Source organism: Vanellus vanellus (genome assembly GCF_965231255.1).
Source record: "Vanellus vanellus genome assembly, chromosome: 1".
Taxonomy (NCBI): Eukaryota; Metazoa; Chordata; class Aves; order Charadriiformes; family Charadriidae; genus Vanellus; species Vanellus vanellus.
Window position 1 is genome coordinate 60517348 of NC_138905.1, and position 17056 is coordinate 60534403.

The window sequence follows — 17056 nt, forward strand, 5'->3', positions numbered from 1 at the left end:
TTTTCTTTATTGTGGTTTTCTGCTTGGGTTTTGGGGTTGGGATTTCTGGGGGAAGGAGGGGGTGTGGTGTGCATGCTGTTGTTTTTTTTCGTGCCACCAAAGGGAGTGACGGGTCTCACTCACTGTATTATAGAAAAGTTGCCATTAGCAGAACTTACTGTCAGAAAGTAAATTGTCTCTGGTTATTGACAAGTTGGCATTGTCCAGAAGACGGGTGTCTTTCAGAAGGTGTCTGTGTCTTTAGGAGTAGGTTCTCTATGTGAAGAATGACCAGAAGTTGTGGGGCTCCCCCCTTAGTGGAAGGATCACCCCACAACCATACAGTGATTTGTCAGGACAGTCACCATTGGCACATAACATATATATAACTGGTATGGGTTCAGCTTATCTACCTTGACCCACCTCAGAGGTAGACACTGAATCCTGTAGTTACAGGACAAAGGTGAGCATTCCCCACAGGGCAATTTGTTTTAAGATAGGTGTATCCCTCTCCACTATGAAGATGACTGTCTTAGATGAGAGACCTGACTTTTGAATGGCTTTAATTAAATAAAAACAGTCCCACTCAAGTACATTGGGGAGGGGCAAACTTCTGTGAATGACATGATTTTTTTTGTCCTGGACATTAATCACTGTACTGGGCTATGAGTATCTCCTTAAAATTTCTGAGAGGAGATGATGAAAGAGCAGAGTCCATTGCTGATAAGCCCAAACAAGTTAAGGAAAACAAGACACAAGCAATAATATATAAATTATTAGTAAAGGCACTTATGTTGCCTTTATTAATTTGTTCTCATAAAATACTTTGAACACTGAACTCCCTATCTGTGAATGGAGAACCATTCTATGGTTCTCTATGGGCAAAAAAGTGGTTTAAAGCAAAAATAAACATCCATTTGATCATGACGTTTGCAAGGAGAATTTTTGGATAAAACTTAATGCATTTATTAGCATGCAGACTAGGGGATATGAAAACATTGTCTGCTGGCACAAAATTATTTCCTTTTGTTGACTTTTGGGAAGGAACATAAAGGGCTTCTCAGAGTTGTGGCTAAGATCTTAATAAGTGGTTCCTGAAGTGGGGGTGTCTATGTCTATAACTAAATGAGCTGATCAGGTTTTCCAAAGTGCTAAGACCCAGTAACAACTGTTGAATCACCAGGAGGCACTGACAGTTCCATACATTTTGGGGGAAAAAAAAAAAAGATACTTATTTCACTAATTAGAGGGGAAAAAAAATACAGCCTAAAAATTCACTGCCACTTCCTTTTCAACAGGGTTTGTCCAGGAGGATGTATCCCAAGTGCTTTCTCCACTCCCTATGCCAGTGAATAGGCTGGCTTTTCTTCTCTACCCTGAGGAGCTGTATTTCTGTAACAGTCTGCACAGAACTGTTCCTCTCTTCCACAGTTGCTGGGCTTTCCACTCTATCCATTCTGGAAGGAAAGCCAGTGTCAGAACAGCTCCCTCCAGGGAGGCAATAGGGAGTACAGCCACCATGTGACATAGCATGAACTTCTATTATTATAAATATTTATTAACAGGTCCTGTGTAAAACAAAGAAGATGGTGAAGATTTGCTGTTCTCTCCTTCTCTTAAGTTTGCTCAGTGGGCACCTCAACGCAAACCCTGGGCTCAAAGTGAGGATCACCCAGAAGGGGTTGGAATATGGTATGTGTGATGTTTTCAAGATCTAGTGGTGGGATTGCACTGAATCCTGGTATGACAGATATCTTGGGAAACAAGGGCAGTGGAAGGAAAGGACCCGATCACAGGCTATAAATAAAAGGAAAGTTTAAGAGCACAATATAGCAGATACAGTAAGCTGCTTGATGGCATTGTACATCATATCGAAGTTCATTTGATTTCAGATATTGGATCAGTAAGTTCAACTCTCACCATGACGAGGAGTGAGATCTGAAATAGGACTGCTGGGTCGCAAGTGAGATACCCTCTTCCTTCTGACTCTGTGTCCACCCCATCTCCTAAGACAGAAGCACATAACTATAAACTCCCAGGCAGTATCAAAGGCAACTGAACTGATCACTGTTTTCCTGTAGCCAAGGAGGTTGGGCTGGAAATCCTGAAGCAGAATATGGAGAAGGAGAATTTCCCTGATTTGAGTGGCTATGAGAAATACGGGCTTGGTAATGTCAAATACAACATCTCAAGGTAAGTATTCCCTCTAAGGGCAATTTGTATTTGAAATTTGAATCTTGTTTTGTGTTCACCCTGACTCATGAAATACAAACTTTTCCTTTTCTTTTTCATCCCCGTATCTCTTCATGCTCTAGAATACACATCACTGCTGTTGAATTCCCCAGTGCTTCCATCTCTCTCATACCTGGGACTGGGATAAAACTGGTGATTGGAAATGCTTCTTTAACCATCGACATGAACTGGAACATAAGGACCTGGATGTTGTATGTACAGCCTCATGTGTCCTGGGATTTTTCTTCATGGAGAATATAAAGACAAAAATGCAAAGTTTAATTTTTCTTGTGCCCTCTTCATGGCAAAGGTGGTCTTTAACAGCTAGTAGCAGTAACTCAGGAGTACAGACTGGTCTTTCTCAACAGGTCTGCTGGTGGGAGACAGCTGCTGCCCACTCAGCCATGAGCACTGTTAAAGAGCCCATGGCTGAGAAGCACCTCTGTGAATAGTAAAGGACTGATGCTCTAGCTGAATGCTCTCGTTGTCCAGCCTGCCAGCTAATGACATGTTTAGAAAAATTGTAGTACGGTGGATCCAAGTCCAGTATAATAAACCCTCCCAGTGCAGCTACACTGTTAGAAACCCTGTGCTATGTCTCCAAGAGATATAGATCAAACGCTGATGGAAAATGGACAAGCAAATGGCAATAGCCTTAAAGCAGTCTCTGCACCTTCCTAGTCCCAGGCTGTTTCAGAGGAATGAAATCCCTCCTGTTCCCTGCATTACCTACATTGCTAAACTGACTGAATTACAGCAGTCTCTGATCTGTACTTCTGAGCTTCTGCTGTCAGGGACAAAGGGGGCTGGCTGCTTGCAAGGGGAGGGGACCTCAGTGTGAGGGGAGCTGAGGGTGATGGCATGGCAGGAGAGGCAGCCCACTGGCAAGTACTCACGACAGGCAAGCAGTGCAAGTTAGTGGCAGTGACCAGGAACAGCCACCAGTCCAGACTGCCAGGCGAGTCCATAGTGAAGAGGAAGATCTGAGGCAAAGCCAGGAAGTCAAGCCAGAAAAGCACCGTCAGGATTGACTAAGTACAAGGTCACACCCGGGTGTACCTACAACATAGGTCCAAAGACCTGAGCTTTAATGGAGCTCATAAATCAAGGGTAGAGACCCCAATGAGGCTTTTCACAGCTCTTCTCACAACCAAGTTATGAACGACTTGATCCAAAGCTTTGCCATATTGTAGCTGGTCTTGAGCATGGGCTGCCAAACCCCTGGGAGAAGTGGGGAAGAGGGCACAGGGACCATTGGGGCACTCCAGGCCCTGACATGGGTTTGTACGGACCCTCCTCAGGGCCCAGTAGAATAGATCCCAGTACAGCTCTCTTGCCCTTTCTTATGTCAGGCATATCCCAGCTTCCTCTGCTGTGGCTGCAGTTGTGGTAACTGGAACAAAATACTTTACAATAGTGAAATATCTACTACCCTAAATCCATCACGTTCCAAGACTCCCAGCTGGAAATCTGTGTAGAATACTTGATTCCTTGCAGACATATTGGAATCTGTTTTCATTATGATCAATGAAATAAAAAGTATTCAGATAAACAGATTAATCTTCAGTGAACAGAAGAGAGTCCATTTAAGAATTGAGTCTTGAATATTCATTAAAAATAGTTTTTTTTCAGTTATTTCTTTATTTTTACTTTATGCAGCAAAGACAGTGGAAGAAGCACAGTGTACATTTCAAAGGTGTTTGTTACTGCAATCTTTTCAATACCCCTGGATAACACAGGTCATACATCGATATCGCTTACCAGCTGCCGGACAACTTCTGGTGATATAGACATCAAGTTGAATGGAAAAAGTGGGTAAGTGGAAGAGATCTGTATGTACTCTGGGAGGAAATAACTGCCAATGAACAGCACAAAGACAATCTCACAAAATAGGGTACCTATTTTGGCATCTATAGGCACCACAAGTGAGAATCAGGGCCCTAAACCAGTGTAAAAATAGCTAAATTTGACCATTGTTCTTATATTTGTGCACACTGTTCCTTGAGCAGAGGATAAATACAGCAGTTCTGGTCAGATCAAACAATCTCTTGTGCCTCTTGAGCGCTCACTTCTTTCCAAATACTGTTCTAATCTTCAACTCTAGGGAGAAGCTATGTGCTTGTACTATGCTTTAAGTACTCCTGGTCACAGTGTGGTCTAAACTGTACAGAACCAGACTGCTGTCTGTTGTCCCTCTGGTTACAACCCTGTGCTACATTATTTCTTTTTTCTTTTGTACTTCTCTCACTGTCTGAATACAACTCTTGTCACCTGGTTTTAGGTTTGGCTTTTTGTTTGTTTGCTTGTTTTTTACTTGTATTGGAAGTTTCTAGTGCAGAGACTACGTGTTTGTTCTGTGTTTGTACATACCTGATGGTGGTAATATGAAGAATTCCTTATTCATAAAGATGAATCTACCCAGGCTAATTGCTGAGATGCCTAGTGGTGAAATTATCTCCTTTCAGATGGTGGTTCTCTGATAGTTGTTACATTTCAGAAAGCTCCCTTGTGTATGAGAATATCATGCTCAGAGTCCATTAAATTCATGTTCTTTGGAGATATCTGATTTCTGTTAGCGACTGTAGTACTTGACCATTAATTGCTTTCTTCCTTTCCTCTAGTTTCCTGCATAACTTCTTTATCAAGTATCTGAAGAAACCCATTCACAGGAGTTTGGTCACTAACGTAAGCCTTTCAAATTGTGTAGGGAAGGGGTTTAAGGAATATGACTTTCACAAGTCAGGGCTGAGAACTTGGCAAAGGAAGAAGTAGAAAAATAATATAGTCCTATTCTGGTCTGATCAGCACAGTCACCACTTTGCCAGCCAGAAATGCTTCCAGATAAAGTGCCAACTTCATGGCCAAGGTATTGACTAGTCCACAAGTAGGTTCAACCAAGGCAGCAGTAGGGCCAGAAAATGTTGTTATTTTCCCATTCCAATGCAGAATACGTCTCTACTTATAGGCATCCTGGGTTTGGGGTAATTTTTATACTCAGCAGACAAAACATATCTTGGGTGATGAATAGAGAAGTTGTAGTACATCACCTGATAGCATGACATATTTAAACTTCGTCATATCAAAGAGGTGCATAGTTATGATGACAACCTGCCCAGCGCCTCTGAGAGGAGACAGAGATTGAGATGGCTGTGATTCTGCCCCAGGACAGAGATCTCTCCTGTGAGACCAGTGTGAGATCTCTGTCGCCTTCTTGTACTATTCAAGGCTGTGGTTTTGTCACCCCCATCAGGCTGCCTTCGCCAACTTCTCACTTTGTTGCCTGAAGGCAGCTCTGACATAGGACACGCCTACATTGCACCAAGTAGGAACATTCGGGAACCACTTAGTTAAAGAAAATCTAGTTTAGGTGTTTTGACAAACAAATGCTGCAATGTGTGTCACAAAAGCAGACAGATTTGCTAGCACACAGGTGAGAGGTGCTTACAGGTCCATGCTAATCGGGCTGTAACTTGAGTGTGCTTTTATACAGTCATGTCCCAACATCAGATCTGGGATCCAGTTGCTAGATGAAGACCTCCGATCACTGAATGGTGAGTCACTAGAGATACCTTTTCCTTCTGTTTTCTCTCTCCTGTTCAGGGAAATTCTGCAGCTTCCTTAACAGCAGCTGGTCAGCAAAGCCTCCAGCAGTGGTATCAGACCCTCTGATCTGTCTGCTCCCTTGCTTACAGGACCACAGTTAAATAAAGGGAGTTGTAGTTGAACATGAAAATTATATTGCTGAGAAGCAAAGGACTCGGGAGCGATTCTCAACTTGCAAATACGGCAGTGTGCACTTCTGTTGTCAGAAATGCCACTTAGAGGCCACACAGCACTGATGCTAAGGCAGTTTTCCCTTCCCTCCCATGCTGCAAGTCCTGCTGCACACATAGCACTTTACAAGCTGAAGCCTGCTCTCCAAGCCTGCCTGGAAATTTAAGTTTTATTTACCTATTTATCAGACTTGCCAAAGGCAAAATGAAAAAGCTCCTTTGTAAAAAGCTTCTCACATGAATCATTTTGGGTTAAATTTGCGGGTGTTTAAGACACCAAAAGTGTTGGGCAGATACCATGTGCAAAACCCAAGTATGTAAGCAGATCAGGCACCCACCTTTCTAGGAAAGTATTTGCAAGTTAGAGGCACTCTGAATGCTCTCAGAACTGCTTGACAAGAAAACCCAACACCTTATGCCCTGAAGCACTAGTATGGCCATTTCCTTTTTTTTTTTTTTTTGATTAGACCAAATTTACTTTTCCACACTGAGAAAATATTAGACAAACTAAAGAAGGTGCTTTAAATAAGTTTCCAGGAGAAACATCAAGCCTTAGGTCAGAATACATGTTAGGCGGTCCCTGGTTGTGTTTTTCCCGCTCTTCGGAACAACTTGTGTACCTTCAGGAACTGACTTAGAATTTTATGTATACATAAAATACTGTGCTTTTTGTAATGTTGGGTATTTTACCTTATCCACTACACTTACAGTCCCAATGCCAATTGATGATTTCGCCGAAGTAGACTATTCCTTAAATAACTTGCCAGCAGTATTCCGACAATTCATTGACCTGGACATAAAGGTAATTGCCTGTAGTTCTATTTGCCAAGATTGGTGTGGTTTTAATTATTGCATGATCCGCTTTCTAAGATGAACACGATTGCTATTCTGAACATTAAGACTCAGTATCTGAGAATACAGACATTTCAAAGCGCTATTGCATTTGTTATTTTAATAATTTTTAACAATCTTGTTGCAACATGAATTATTACCCTGTTACAACAATTATTATGCTGTTACAACAAATGAATTATTTAAAAGCCACATCCTTTTTTTTTTTAATTGCTGTTGAGTTGGTTACAAGCGAGTCACTGTTAAATCCAGCAAGTGAGGATTGAATGGGGAGGTTATTGGCAAAGTGACTCAGCACTTTGTAAATGTTTTGGTAGTCCTTAAAAAGGCAACATGAAATTGAGAGGTAGAGGGTGAGGAGCTGAGAAAACAGAAACACATGGAATACATTTGAGATGATAGGACAAGGGGTAATGGTTAGGAAGAAACTTTTCACTCTGAGGGTGGTGAGGCACTGGAACAGGTTGCCCAGAGAAGCTGTGGATGCCCCATCCCTGGAGGTGTTCAAGGCCAGGCTGGATGGGGCTTTGAGCAACCGGGTCTAGTGAGAGGTGTCCCTGCCTATGGCAGGGGGGCTGGAGCTCAATGACCTTCAAGGTCCCTTCCAACCCAAACCACTCCATGATTCTATGAAGCAGAAAGGAGGAACTAAAAAAACGAATATAAAAAAAAAATCTTTTCCTAACCTCTGAGATCCTTCCTCGTTTAAAATCAGTTTTACCTTTTTGTTTAATCTGGATACATTTGGAAGTACTAGATCTGTGAGCCTTGGCTAATATCATGGGCAGTGTAAAAGACAACATAGGTGTTTTTAGGATTGTCAGACATAACTTCCCTTTGTCTCATAGGCATTCTTTTGTCTGCACAAGTTACCGTCTTGCTTCTGAGTAGAACAAGGTGCTGATTTTGACCTAGAAAGACCTCTGATTTTGGAGATCCATTTTGTAATTGAGACCATTGGAGAGCTCTAAGCAGCAGTTCTAGATTTTAATTCCTGGAGTTGGGGAAAGGAGAAAGTAAGGCTTTTCAATAAGGACGACCCTTAGTCATGCTCTTCATGCAATATATAGACCCTTAATTTAGAGGCTTTGTTTTCAGAGGTTGTAGACTCTCTTCAGTAGGTGACCAGCACTTCAAAAGATCGATCTCGGGTATCATCTGTGAACGTGTCCAATCTCTGGAACTTGTCTTCACCACCTGCTTGAAACTACTAAGCCTTCAGAGTGTACTACAAAGCCTACGTACTCATTGATACACCAAATAAATAGCCTAAGCAAGGGAAAGGAAAATACTATTAATTGTTTGCAGTCATGTTAAAGTCATATTTTGACTCTGATTATTTTTTTTATCTCTGCCAATACCTTTCAGGGGATAGTCTATCCAGCTGGAAACAATACTGGCTCTCCATATGTGGCAGCTCCTTTCACTATCCCAGACCAAAGTGACTCCATGCTCTACCTTGCCTTCTCTGAGTATTTCTTTCAGACCTCTTCATTTGCTTACTACACCGCAGGGGCATTCAACACCACCATTGCAGAGGAGGTGAGTAGGACACAGAGGAATGGGGTCAGAGTGGCTCAGGTCATCCAAGATGAGGTTTTGACCTGCTAGTTGTCAGTATGTGGCCATATACAGCTGCTAATTGGCCTGTGAAGTCCTCAGACAGTAGATCATAAATAGCAGGGTATTGTTATGGTCTTTTACTTATGCTCTCTATAGATGCCTCAGGCCGCAGCCAGGGGTTCCAAGTTCCACTGAGCAAGGTACCAAATACTGGCAACTTGGCTACAAAAAAGAAAGTTTATGTAGACCTCAGGCAGACTTTTCTGACATGGACAAAGGATCTACTCTGAGGAATTTATCAGCCTCAGTGGCTGTTTCCTGAGGCGAAAGACTGAAAGTACTATTGGGGCCATGGAAGAAAAGTGTATGTCAAAGCTGTGGATTGGAGGCTAGCAGACTTGGCTACCCTGTCTCCAGGAGGTTCAGGAAATCCCAAAACCTATCGATTGCAGGCAAAACTATGATGATATTAAGCATTTGCTTTCCCAGGAAGTATTTTGGCATATATTATTGGGAATCAGCTTTAAGTATACTTAGTCCCTTCAGAATATTTCTGAGAACAAAAGATAGAGAATTAAAAATTCATTAGAAATTACAGTAATAAGGCTTTTAAACAAAAGCCAACCATGAAGGTCAAATCTGGTAAACTCCTTGGTAAACTCCTTTATCTTTTTTTTTTTTTTTTTTCTCTAGACTTGCAGTTATTTTAATATAAGCACAGAGATATTTGGCAGTATCATCCCTGAGGTGAGTATCATTACTTCCACAAACTCTTAGGAAACTACCCAGTGTGCATATCAGACACCTCACTACTGGTGCATCCTGAAGGGTTGTCAGGTGAACAGGGCTTCTGTGCTGGAGAAGCAGGTACACATATGCCTCGTAACAGCAGAGCAGATGGGCCTTGTCACCTCCCACGCCCACAATGAGTTCAATGACTTGCACTGTTACCAAACTTGGCCCATAATTTTGCACATCAATCTTTACTCTGGGCGCCGTGCCAAAGCCACAGCTGTTCCCACCTAAAACCAGGTCTGGGCAGGAAAAAGCTCCCGGTCATGAGTCCTGCTTTGAGATACTTCTGAGAAGGCTTCAGCTTAGAAATTACTTCTTTCTCCTCCCAAACCTGCATAATTGTCTTTGCTTCACTGCTAGCCTGTGACTGTCTAGCAGAAAGGAATTCAGTCAAGATCTGGGAAGGGACTATAGTGGCCACGTGCAGGAAACTGAGCTAACAGATGGGCAGGAAACATTACATCTGTGGAACAGATAAGGCAGATGCACAGGATTTCCATTTATTTTAGGTGGAGGAGATGAATATAACAGGACAGAGAATATAAGCATGCATGGCTTCCACCAGCCTTCTTCTCAGACAGAATGAGAAATCTAAAATGAGCATAAGAAACCCTAAGCAGTGAATACTGAGGTTGGATGAAATTGGACTCATGCATGGTTCAAAGAACTTCACAACCTTGTTTGCTTCCCAGATGACATTAAGTTCCTTCCTCAGAAATCTAAGAATACTCCAAGGGCAGTCATCATACTGTCTTTTCTATAAAATGCAATGAGCATTGATGCTAATATTCTTGGTGAACCTACTTGCCCTTCAGGCAACAGACAGAGTGAGGCTCCTCTGAGGACACTCCAGAGCAGGAACCTGTCTCATGAGATGGGTGAATCTCAAAGTGAATGACTCCTGAGTTCTTTTATTGGGTGACTTAAATGTCATGTTCATGTTCCATTACTTTCCTGTGTTCACAGAGGAGGATTTAAGTTCTCTTACAGTGATACAGAAGAAATTGTATTCCTAGAGTGGAAGGAACTTTTGACAGCATTCCTGATGTGGCCAAGACTGTTAATTTATCACCACAGAAAACTTCCACCTCCTGCTTGCTCTAAAGAATCTTGTGTTAGCAGCTGTCCTTAACCTCCTCTTAAGGAACAACTTCAAAATGATTGCTTCAAGAATAAGAAAATGTAGTATTCTGACCTGTTCTACAAGAAAAGCATTTTTCTGCCTTTTTTTTTTTTTTTTTTTTGTCTTGGAACCTTACAGGTAGCCAAATACTCAGTTACACCCTACCCAGTGATGTTGAAGCTAATGGCTACTGAAATACCTATCATCAGCTTAGAGCAGGATTCCTTCACGGTAGAGATTGAGGCCTCCATGGAGGTGTTTGCTGTTCTGCCAGATTCAACCACCCAGTTGTTGTTCACAATGAACATAGTAAGTAGAATGAACAAGGTGACGTTTAACTCGGGGTTAAATACATTTGTTCCTTCCTTCTGTTAAAATTCTGTACAAGAAACAAATTACCAGATTTCTAGTACTTAAACCTGCAAATTCCCCTTAGTCACAGGTGGTGCCTACATGTGGCCCCACTTAACCTACAGGATAGTTCTATGGCAAAGAACCTTTTCCTATAGATGGACAAAAATCCAAACATAGCAACTCTGATTAACCAAAGTTTTGTTCCCTGGAATGACAGTTCTGCATGTCTCTCGGCAACTTGTTCATTTAACTGAAAATGTCTTTGATTAGTGAAATCTCATTACCCACATTTCAGCTCTTGTCAGTGACATTCAGACAAGCAGACATTTACTGTGTGCAGCCTTCCATGGGCCAGGGAGAAAGCTGCATCTACATGAAACAGCTTCCGTACATAACTGGGAAGATGGTATTTCTGTATTTGTGACTAATTCAGAGCAAGGGTCCTGTTTTTTGTGTCTGGTAATCCATGGTTTCTTTCTTCTGCAGGCAGCCAACACCAGCATTGCTCTGAATATATTTGACCAGAAACTGGTGGGCTCACTATGTTTGAACAGGTAATTCAACTGGGGCTGGAAATCCTTTCCAGCCATTTGGAAGTGCTAGCAATCACAATGTTAACAGTTTAGGTACATGATCAGATAACCATAATTTAAGGAATGTGTTTCCTTGGTGAGTTCATTGGCATTAGATTCTCTAATTCTCTATGTGGCTGTACTTGTACAGTTTAGAGGAGTCGGGAAGCTTCTCTGTGACAACTGCCACAGTCCCCAAGGGACTGCCCACCAGCTGTGGATTGCTGCAGGGCAGCGGTCTCACTGGACTTCTCTGTTCCTGACATCTACTCTCCCCTCTGAGCTAACTAAATGAAGTGTGTGAGGCAGTTCTGATGACCATGAACCATCTGACAGCTTCCCTCATCTATTTCCAGCTAGTATGCAACTGCTTTCTAGCCCACTTCTGCCACCAGGGAAGCACAGAGGGGTCTAGGAGATTGTAAAGAATCTGGACCCCTGCAATTCTCCTACACTGATATTCTTATATCAGCGATTCTCCAGCTAGGGCACTGCAGCTCCCAAAGGTCAGAAAGCTGGAGAGCAGAGGCTTGGGCATTTAGACATATAACATGTCACGTTTTATAGAGAGAAGCTCTGTATACCAGGACCTCATAGCTGGGAATTGGGAACCTGATTTCACAAAAGTCCCTTGAGAAGTTATAGGGTTAAGAATATGCAGAGTTCGTCAGGGCACAGAGATGTTAGGAATTTAAGGAGCCCAGTGATGTTAGCATATTTTTTTGCAGCAACATTCAGAGAGAAAAATCTAGAGTGTGCTGAGAGCTGGGATGCTGGTTCTGTGGAAACTTAGAAATCATGTTTTGAATACATGTTCAGATACTTGAATATCCACTGAACAAGTATCTGTATTTGGAAGCAGAGACATTAGCAACACAGCCATCAGCAGCAGTACCATATGATGAACAGAATTTTTCTTCTCACCCTGGTAAGGCTCACATCAAAGCATTATGTAGATGCACCAAAATCCTTGCAAAATATCTGAGAGCCTCCCAGGTCCTTCATGCTAGCCCTGGTAAAGTCAATTGTCAGTAGGATTTCCAAAATACAGCACAGAGGGAGAAGCGCACTCCCATTGTTGGCTACAGCCCTTCTAGCTTACTCTTTTGCATGCATGCTCAGCAACGCTCTAAGCAAGCCACATCTTTCTCTATGAGGCAGTATGCATTGTGTAAAATATATTGCTTCCAAAGACTCTTTACAGATGTTACTTAAGGCCTGGAGCTCTACAGCACTGACTGCACATGACTAGAATAACGTGTATTTATCCTTTCTAGTGACTCATTGTTTCACTTCTTTCCCTCAGGCTCCAGTTCTCCCTAGCCCACTCCAATGTTGGCTTTTTTGAGGTAAGTGGATAGTTTAAGCACATAGGAAATGCGAACCAGGAATATCAGCAATATCAAGGCTGAAGAGTAAGCTGGTAAATTTTATTTGTATTTCTAAATCATTTGGCTTCATTCCTGGATGGCTCTTTTCCTGTCTTCTGGCAGCCACCTCTCTGCTGTGGACTTAAAAGTATATTCTTTGGGGCAAGTCAGTGCTCTGAAAATGAGATATTCTGTAGTTTCCCTAACTGGTGTATCATATTTCATCAGTAGCAGAGAGATGTCTTGAATCGTAATGGTGAAACGCACAGTGGTAATCTGAACTGTAGCAACAGACGGAGCAGTGTGCTGTCTAAGCAATCACATGCACAACCGAGGCAGAGACACTCCATGTGGTGCACTGGTGCTCATCACAGATCCTCAGAATTACAGTAGGGAACGGGAGCCAAAATACTAGTCTCAGATGCCTGAAATAGTGCAGTTGTAGCCTTGCAGGGGAAAAACCTGTCTCTGCAGAGAGTCATTGAATTCTGAGTACAATCAATCAGTTCTGAGTAGCTGAGGAGAAAGGATTAAAACTGTTCTGCTCCTGCTTTGCTATTGGTGATAAATTATCTCACAAATAAAGGAAATAGACTGTTTAAAATGAAAATGTTGTCCAAGCATAGAATCATACAATCGTCTAGGTTGGAAGGGACCTTTAAGATCATCGAGTCCAACCATCACCCTAACACTGCCAAAACCACCATGAAACCATGTCCCTAAGCACCATGTCTACCCATCTTTTAAATACGTCCAGGGATGGTGATTCCACCACTTTCCTGGGCAGCCTGTTCCAATGCTTGATAAACCTTTCGGTGAAGAAACTTTTCCCAATATCCAGTCTAAACCTCCCCTGGCTCAACTTGAGGCCATTTCCTCTTGTCCTATTGCTTGTTACTTGGGAGAAGAGACTGACCCCCACCTCTCTACAACCTCCTTTCAGGTAGCTGTAGAGAGCGATAAGGTCTCCCTTCAGCCTCCGTTTCTCCACACTAAACTACCCCAGTTCCCTCAGCCACTCCTCATAAGACTTGGGCTCCAGACCCCTCACCAGCTTTGTTGCCCTTCTCTGGACTCACTCCAGAATCTCAATGTCTTTCTTGTAGCGAGGAGCCCATGATGAGACCCATTTGCATTTTGCATCTCACTCCTGTTACATCATTCCAAAGACTTAAGATCCAAAGGTCACTTTAGCTTATGACTCTTTTGGAACAAATGAGAGCTTAGAGTTAAGCATGAGCCTATTAATTCCATCCAGGATTAGGGCATGACAGTTCAATCACTATCAGGAAGTGATGGCTAACTCAGTTTTCTTGTCTGTGGCAGATCTCACTTCTGGAGAACATCCTGTCTTACATTTTACAGACTGAAGTCATTCCATCAGCTAATGGTAAGGCTGTATTTCTAAGCTAAAAGCTTCCAGCAGAGTGGGTGATTCTATGAACTTCTACTGACTTTTTACTTAAGTTTCCAGTTCTCATTAACTTGAGTGGAAAATTACCATCAGCCAGTAAGCAGTGGAAGGGGGAGATTGATTTGTAGGGGTGTAAGTATGGCCTGGCACTGGCACTGTTCTGCAAAAAGGGCTTGGAAACTCTTAATTCATCTGCCTTTGCCTCACTCAAGGTGGCCCTGATGCATCAATGAGAAGCATGTCTCTCTAGCCTGCACACCTGCCACTGTGTGTGAAATGTATTCCTCTTTACAGGACCAGCACAGGGCTCCTGCCTCTCATAAACTTATTTAAGGCCCTGGAGGGAGACATAGCTTTGTGCCAGCCCTCTGTACTGGGATGAACTTCACCGTCCTTAATCAATGGAGACAAATGGGGACAGGCTCTAATGATGCTAGAGCTGTATTAACAATCCCCCGGTCACTAGGGACAAATCACTACGTCATGTGTTGAACATGAAATGCCTTGGTTTGGCTACAACACTCTGCCAAGAGAAAAACATCTGTAATTCTTTTTCCCAATTGGTAAATGAGGATCATATCTACCTCCCAGGGCTGCTTGTGAAGACTGACAGGTTAATTGTTGTAAATCATAGAATCATAGAATGGTTTAGGTTGGAAAGGACCTTGAAGATTATCGAGTTCCAACCCCCCTGCCATAGACAGGGACACCTCCCACTAGACCAGGTTGCCCAAGACCACGTCCAGGTTGCCCAAGACCACGTCCAAATGACCTAGAAATCTCTGGACAAACAGGGTTGTTGAAGGGCAGGTATTTATTATCTTTCCAAAGCATACCTAAATCACTGTGTTTGTCTTTATTCTTAAGCTAAACTGTCAAAAGGATTCCCTCTTCCCAATCTGGCCAATGTTACCTTGACGAGACCTCACATTACACTTGTACAGGTGAGATTTTTACACTCTCATGAAATGGTTATTCCCCCCCCCCCCTTTTTTTTTTTTGGCTAGGCATTTATTCACCTTCTGTCTGTACAATAAACTTGCTAGATTTGAGCTAGTTCAGCAGTAAAAAGCTAAAAAGCTCTGGGTTTAAAATGAGATCTGTAATAATGGCAAAATCCTATTAGAAACAAATTTATCCTTCTTTGAGAAGAAAAAGCTGGAACTGCATTAAATACCTAACCATGAAATGATCAAATGCACAGCTTGCTCAGCCTTTCAAGTTGCAACTCAGTGTGCAAACAGGTTTACCTTTAACAACCCACTCAAGTTTGGCAAATCAAATCAAATTAGAATTATCGCTATCCATACAGTCCTGCTGAATTTAACAGGAATAGCTGAAATATGAGAAGTGAATTTAATTTTGCACACCTAGGATGACTGGATTTTGTTAATAATAGGTGATAATGGCTGAAGCTATTAGTCAAAAGTAGTTAGCGAGCTCTCATAAAATATTCTTTGTCTTCTGGTTATCCTTCTCCAAATCACACCTCATTCTGTGCCTCTCACAAAACGCTCTACCCCTTACTTTGAACACACAGAATTTTGCTAGACAATCAATCAGTACAAGGGCATTGCTGACAAATGAACTCCCAGAAAATGGGTAAGCCAGTTATATTTCTCTGCTTGTTTACCAACTTTTCGGTGATTTTTCAGCTCGCAGAGACAGTCTCGAATCCTTGTTTGTGGTTAAACACAAAGTATAACTCAGGAAAGAAACACAAAGGGGTTTTTTTTTAATCTTTCTTTGCATTCCACATACCTGGCAGCAACCAGCTATGCAGTCCCTACAAAATATGATTGCTTGGAGACTGCTTTCAGTGGCACTAGTTGCCAACAACATTATAAGCTAATTATGAATGACGGATTTTTAGTGGTTCTGTGGGGCCCATTCCCCACCTTGCTTTCTTTAATCAGTCTCCTCATCAGTACATAGGAACAAGAGGGGACACAGAATTGCTACACGCTATCAAAGTGAATGGGATTCCTATTTAAAAGCTATTTTTGTAATCTCCACTTCCAGTCCCAGTCTATCGGCTACGGTCAATAGTGAGAAAGACAATTCTTCCAGCTTTTAATAGATAACCATGTTAGACTGATGGACTGCTCTCTGCAGATTCCTTGCTCTGTATGTGCCGACAATCAGGAAAGCCTTAATGGTAAATTTAGATTGGATGGCTAATTCTTAAGTGGCTTAAATTAGGTAAAAAATAATCCCACCTTGTGATGATTGCCTAGTGGCCTCGAGGCTCAGATGAACTTTCCTGTATGATCTTTAGACATCCCTTCTATTGCTAGCATGGTGCAAAGGGATAGCACCCAGGGAAAGATGGGGCTCTTTTGCAAAGTTAAAAGGACAGAGTTTAAAAACACTTGTTACTTCCAAGGCTCAGCTGTTTTCAGTAGATTTTTCTGACATTTAACACCAGGATCGAGCTGAAATTTAAAAAACAAACAAACAAGAAAAACCCCCACAAACAAAAAAAAAACCAAACTCACAAACAAAAAAAAAAAAACCACAACAAAACCAAACAAACACAAAACCACCTTCATTTTGTAATTCATAGCACCTCAGTGACTGTTCTTCTCCCCACAGGGATACATGCTGATTTCTACTGATGTCCACTACAAACACTAAAAGAGAAGAGAGATCATTTGTTAACCATGAACTTCAAATCAATAATGTTACTCTGAAGGCTAAACACTGTCCAGTTCTGCTGAAATGTGTAACTTGAGCTCTGACCAAGGCACTGTCATCCTCGTTGGGGGCGAAGGGGGATGTGGGGAGGCAAAGAAAGCTGATGGAATGGTTAGGCTGTACAATGGAGAAGAACAGACGACACGTGCTTGACATTATTTATTCTGGAGTTTAACTGATGCAAAAATGTTTTTAAGATTAATGCCTCTCTTGAAATACAGTCTTGTCTATACATTTTCAGAAAGGTGCTGCATTCTCTCAAAAAAAGGAAAAGTACATTGTCAAAATGTTGTTAGAGCAGGTGAGCCTGCTCATCTGTTTCTACTGTAACG

General features: G+C 42.1%; 1 protein-coding gene across 1 annotated transcript; it reads left to right on the top strand.

Annotated features, from left to right (window-relative positions):
- Positions 1 to 1565: 1565 nt before the first annotated feature.
- Positions 1566 to 16848, top strand: LOC309681351 (BPI fold-containing family C protein-like; the record flags this gene model as incomplete). The annotated part of the gene is made up of 15 exons (XM_082495210.1): positions 1566 to 1671; positions 2061 to 2172; positions 2295 to 2423; positions 3871 to 4026; positions 4833 to 4896; positions 5702 to 5762; positions 6695 to 6786; positions 8205 to 8378; positions 9093 to 9146; positions 10456 to 10626; positions 11158 to 11225; positions 12550 to 12592; positions 13940 to 14003; positions 14895 to 14971; positions 16623 to 16848. The coding sequence occupies 15 exons, from the start codon at positions 1566 to 1568 to the stop codon at positions 16662 to 16664; spliced, it is 1413 nt and encodes a 470-aa protein (XP_082351336.1). The 3' UTR covers positions 16665 to 16848.
- Between the last annotated feature and the right edge of the window lie 208 nt (positions 16849 to 17056).